This window comes from Bison bison, unplaced genomic scaffold (assembly GCF_000754665.1).
Source record: "Bison bison bison isolate TAMUID 2011002044 unplaced genomic scaffold, Bison_UMD1.0 scf7180017864461, whole genome shotgun sequence".
NCBI lineage: Eukaryota > Metazoa > Chordata > Mammalia > Artiodactyla > Bovidae > Bison > Bison bison.
Window position 1 is genome coordinate 14,788,441 of NW_011495023.1, and position 6,113 is coordinate 14,794,553.

Here is a 6,113-nt window from a genome sequence, read left to right on the forward strand (position 1 = left end):
ATGATGTCACTTGAAACCTCCTTTTTTAAATTAAATGTTTTTTCTTTTATGTTGCTAAATATTTTTAAAAAAATTCTTGGCAGTGGATATGTAGAAACTTTGTTTTCAACTGTAGATAACTATGTTTTCCTATAAATAAAATGAATGATTCACATTCATCAAAATATATCCCATATATATTGAAATGGCTATCATCTGTGAAATATATTTTAAAATAAAATATGAAATGATGCAACGAAAATAGTCAGCAAGGTCCCAGTCATGTGGGATGCAGGCATGTGGTTAGGTATAGGGCAAGATTCAGATGCCCGGATCATGCCATGACTTTGCCCTCCACTCTCATTAAGATCTTGAAAGATCTTACCCTCTGGACTTTTAGATTCCTTATCTGTAAAATGGACTAACAGTAGTACTAACTTAATAAGATAGTTGTAAAATGTTAGTGAGATCATGTTTGTAAAGCCCAAAGCAAAATATCTGGTAGAAATAGCTTAAATATAGTTTAAGTTGTTATTATTTAAAATTCTATAAATTTATGACAAAATACAGTACTGGCACTGAAGCAATCTTTGACTGGGTATGCTAGATGCTGTAGCAGCCTTTCTGTTTCCTGTCTTCTTTTTGTACAGTCCTATACATAACAGCTGGATTAATATTTTTATAGTGCGTGCATCATTCTGCTGCCTAAAAATCTAAGTCTCCTGCCATTACCCTAAATACCCTAAATACCAGTCTCCTGCCATCTGCAGTGAGACCTAACCCAAGGCTTTTTTCACCCATTGACCAGATTCATCCAGCCAAACTGAGCTATCTATCAATGCTATTCATTTACCCCAATAGATTGCCTTATCTACCTACCTAACTACCTACCTACCTACCTGCCTTTCTATCTATTTCATATCTTATTACTATAAACCAGACATGAATTCCATGCATCTGTGAACCACCTCTATGCTTCCCTGTTTCTTTATTTTTTTTATTCTTCCTAATCTCCGAATTATTTTCTATTCTTTCTACTTGAAATCTCATGCTCCCTAATATTTTTAAATTCTGTTTCTTGCATGCTTCCTTTAAATAGCTTCCCCTAAAACAAATCTTCTCCCTGTTTGACATGTCAGTACCTTTTTATATTTATTTTCTTTTCTAATACATTTCTTTATATGCTCAACTCATTCCTATTCACTGAACCATAACCTTCTTGAGGTATTCTGTGTTCTCCTCATCTTTGTATATCCTAAAGTGAGTTGTCCAGTGATTGTACACAAATGATGCCTAAAAAATCATATTTTCAGAATGGAAACAAATTCTTAGAAGACAAATGTTCACCCTTTGAAATTCTTCCCCTTAAGTGGAGATAGTGGGATGATTTTCATTGCTCTTGATATCAACACAATCTTTATAAAAATGTTTTCAACTACTTAAATATATTGCCATCTTGTTTATTCTTTTGTACTTTGTAGGTTCCTCTCTGGTTACCATTGAAAGTGCTGCTGAATTGAGTTTCCTGTCATATCGAGTTGAGCCACTTCAAAGCAAAACCAATTTTTGGATAGGATTGTACAGAAATGTTGAAGGTAATTTTTGCACCATGATTTTTGAATCATAAATATTTCAAAATGTTGAAATATTTCAAAATGTTTCAAATTTGTTTCAAAACAAGTTTTCAGTTCTAGAAAATCTTGCTTTAATTAATGATTAATTTGTGAAACATTTGAAAATTCAAACTCATAGTTTCATTTGAGATAAGAACTGAATATTTAAGTGACTCACACATTAGGCTATCTTAAAAGTTGCTAAAAGGAATATCCACTGTTGCTAAGTTAAAGACAAATATTTTTAAAAATTTTATTAAAATTTTTTCTATCTTTTGCTATTAAAAAAAATTAGGGGGAGATAACTTTACATATATATACTAATTAGGAATAAATTTTCAACTGAAATTACATAAGAAACATAATTCTAAGTTTCCTTTCCTCTATTAATTAATTATTATTATCTTGCCTATTAAAACTCTTAAGTGTAAATAGCTATTGATTGTGGTGTAAAATAACATGCTTAGAAATTTCACATGAATAAGTTGAATTTATTTTAAGGGGGATTATTTTTAACTTGTAATTTTTTTGGCTTCCTCTGATAATCAGGAATGTGGGTGTGGATAAACAACAACCCACTCTCCTTTGTCAACTGGAAAACAGGTGATCCCTCTGGTGAAAGAAATGATTGTGTCACTTTATATGCATCTTCTGGATTATGGAGTAATATTCACTGTTCTTCCTACAAAGGATACATTTGTAAAAGACCAAAAAGTAAGTAAGAATTTGTCCTATGGTACATATGTTTCTAGGCTCCCTTTTCTTGCAAATATGAAGATGTTAGGTGTGGAATTACAATGTGATTACAGGTTCCTTATAAACTGTCCCTCTTTATAAGCAAGAAATCTAGTCTGCCATGATGATTAGTTCTGTCTGTCGCTTTGAGTGAGCACAAAACTTCCTGCTTAATTGAAGTAATAATTTTGGTATATGAATACACATGTGTGAAATATCCATGCACATGGATTTGTGAAGTTGGGAGAAGTTTGGAGATCTAGCCTTATGGTGTATGAGAAAAAGAGATAAAATATGTACCTTGACCAAACAAGAAGTGGACAGTGGGGAGGAATGAGAATTTATTAAGAAATAAATCATGTAAGACCAATTAAGTTTCCTCCTGAGATTGAATGGCAGGCCATGTCAGGACAGGGATTGGGGGAGTTAATAGTATTATGTGCCCATGATATGATATTACCTGGACATTCACAATAGTTTTATGCCATTCTACTTCACATAGTATCTTTGCCAAGAGATAAAATTAATTAGATAATAGATTTAAATAAATGAACTAAATAAAGTAATACTCCATCCCCAGTGGTTTTATTATTTTGTTGTTGTTGTTCAGTTGCTAGGTTGCGTTTGAGTCCTTGTGACCCCATGGACTGTAGCATGCCAGGCTCCTCTGTCCTCCACTGTCTCCCAGAATTTGCTGAAATTCATTTCCACTGAGTCAGTGATGCTAGTTCTTCATTTGTTGACAACTCTGTTCTAAGATACTGTACCCTTTAGTGCAGTGTTGGATTCCTTGTTTTATTTTTCATTCAAATGCCTTGTAATATCTTATGCTTCAGTGAGCCATTTTCAAAACCATTAGCCTAGAATACATTATTTTATGGGTAGATTGGATAGATTTTTGTGGTATAAGTGGCTCAAATGCAACTGGGTGTTTTTTTTTTTTCCTGTTTTCAGATCTTCCAGTCTATTTAAACTCACCATGCAGCTGTAGGTTGCATTTATAGGAAGATAGATAGCTAAAATCTGTATATATACATACAGATTTTATCTATCTGCCCATCTATCTGTTTATTGTCTATATATATCATGAAAGTAAAAGTGAAGTCACTCAGTTGTGTCCGACTCTTTGCGACCCCATGGACTGTAGCCTACCAGGCTCCTCTGTCCATGGGATTTTCCAGGCAAGAGTACTGGAGTGGATTGCCATTTCCTTCTCCAGGGATCTTCCCAACTCAGGGATCGAAACCAGGTCTCCCGCATTGTAGATAGACGCTTTACCGTCTGAGCCACCAGGGAAAGAACCTGATATATGATATATATATCATATATCACCATAAATCAAACATGAATAATTTTATGTATTTGTAAACCAAATAATGCTCACTATCTGCATGCAATTATCATGGGTCTTTATAACTATTTAATTATTTTGTTATTTTACAAACAGTTGTTGATGCTGAACCTACGCATACATTAATTACAACAAAAGGTAAGATCATCATGAACTTTTAAGTTCCATATTAGCAATACATTGATACAGTGTGTTTACTTTAAAAACCATAATTTTCCCTTCCTACACCCATTACACTCTCTAGCCTTTGTCGTTAGGGCACCAATCGCTCTTGAATGATATTCTAGAAAAGCCGGTCTTGGAGTCAGTTTGGTGTTTTTATCCCAGGTCCTGTTGTTGTTGTTGAGTCACTCAGTTGTGTCTGACTCTTTATGACTACATGGACTGTAGTCTGCCAGGCTCCTCTGTCCATGGGATTCTCCAGGCAAGAACTCTAGGTCTTACTGAGGACACTAACTGCTTTGTTACACTAATTGCCCTATGAGAACCCAGGGAAGAAATTTCTCTTAGGAATCCCTATGATTTCTTTGTTTTCTTTTTTTTTAAGCAATATTTAAAATTTTAGTTTTATGGACAGTTTGAATGAGGAACTGACCTCCTTCACTTATGTTGTTTGCTGCTAAAAAAAAGTAAAAGTGAGATGTGTGGCTTGCCTCCATCTCTCTTAACTTCCTACGTGCTGTTAACTAATACTCATGTGTTCAAATTTCCACTATTCATTTTCTTTTTTCCCTAATTTTCCCCCTTGGTTGTTATTATTGTCACTGCTTTTACTATTCCATTTATCTTCATATGATGTATGTGTAAGCAGCCTTCAATTATTTTTAAAAGGTATAAATATTTTAAAATATCATACTAGCTTACTGCTGCATAGATACATGAGATACTCTTGCAACTGAATAGTCATCTGAACATTTGAATTTATCATCCACGAAATTCTATATTCATGTCCTAAATTTCTGTTTGGGAAATGTCACTGGACAGGAAATTCATGCATTTTAGTTTTTCTAAGACAGTTGTACTGTTCTCCATGGCACTTTACTCTCTGCCTCCCTCCACTTACCTTTTTTTAAAATATATTTACTTATTTATAGCTGATCCAAGGAAGATGGAACCTTCTAAACCGTCTTCCAGTGCGACAGGAGTAGTGGTCATTGTGGTGCTCCTGATTATAATGGGTGCTGGCTTCGCTGTGTACTTCTTTTATAAGAAAAGACGTGTGCATTTGCCTCGAGAGGACGCTTTTGAGAACACTCTGTATTTTAACAGTGGATCAAGTCCAGGAACTAATGATACGAAAGATCTCATGGGAAACATTGAACAGAATGAACATGCGGCCATCTAGTATCATGGTATGATTTAGGTATATTTGAATTTCATAAAATTATAACTAAAATGGTAAGGTCTTTTGTTTTGTTCAATGTGATTATTTCCTTTCAAATTATAATAGTACTGTATTACGCTGGTCTGTCTTTTTTCCTTTGCCGAGTGGAAGAAATAAGTGCTCCTTTTTAAGCCTGGCAAGATATTTTCACAAAAGAGGGATAATGACATTGACTACAATGTTTAAGAAGATCTTAGATGAATATACAGCATTAGTGTATAGCTCATGTCAACTGCATTCAAATACAAGAACCCCAGAAGCAACCAGCTAAGCGTCCTGAAATCATTTAAGGAGATTCCAAAGACTTGTTACCCATGAGATAGTTATTTGATAATTAGAAGACCATTTTAAAAGTCAAGTACATATAACCTCAGGTGACACAAAAATTTAGTCACCTTTTTCCTTATACCCATCTTGATTTTTTTAATTCCAGTTATTCAGAATTGTATTTGTACATGTGCAGAAAGAAAAAGGCAGCTGAGAATTTTGTCTGCCCCAAGCAAGATTTTCCAGGCTGAACATTACAAATGTGTTCTTTGTCCTGTTTTATGTATATCAGGAATGCAAAGATTTGAAATAAAAATGTAAATTTGCATAACTGTATGTAGTTAGATAATGTGAAATAAACATCAAAGACAAGGTGTATTTTTAATAGATTTGTATTTTGGTGATCTTAGTAAGTGTAAATTTTCTTTTAACTGAGATTTATTTATCCATTTACTTTACATTTTACTTGGAAAATTAATGATATTATCAGTAGAGGAATTTTTAAAATTAAGCTCTTAATGTATTTGGAAAATATAGATTGCTAAAACACTGTGCATAAAATGAATTTTTTGCTATAATGACTTGGCCTATTTCTCTGGATCTTTCCCCTGTAACACTGACTGATCTCAGAACACAACAGTTGAAGGCATTGTTCCCTAATTGGGAATTAGGTTTCTAAGTATCTTTTCCTCACTTTAACAATTCCTTTTTGCTCAAAAACTTTTCCTCAGATGAAGCTTTGTGTACACTGTAAAATATATCAGAGGTGTTGCATCTACCCTGG

The 6,113-nt window shown here is 33.7% G+C and overlaps 1 protein-coding gene across 2 annotated transcripts in view; it reads left to right on the plus strand.

Moving 5' to 3' along the window:
• The window catches only part of MRC1 (mannose receptor, C type 1), a 115,045-nt gene extending 109,135 nt beyond the window's left edge, over positions 1 to 5,910 (plus strand). For both annotated transcript variants that reach the window (XM_010859989.1, XM_010859987.1), the window contains 4 exons: positions 1,461 to 1,574; positions 2,142 to 2,306; positions 3,775 to 3,816; positions 4,773 to 5,910. In XM_010859989.1, the coding sequence (XP_010858291.1) occupies positions 1,461 to 1,574; positions 2,142 to 2,306; positions 3,775 to 3,816; positions 4,773 to 5,023 (572 nt within the window). In that variant the 3' untranslated portion in view covers positions 5,024 to 5,910. The remainder of the gene's footprint in view (positions 1 to 1,460; positions 1,575 to 2,141; positions 2,307 to 3,774; positions 3,817 to 4,772) is intronic.
• The last annotated feature ends 203 nt before the right edge of the window (positions 5,911 to 6,113 follow it).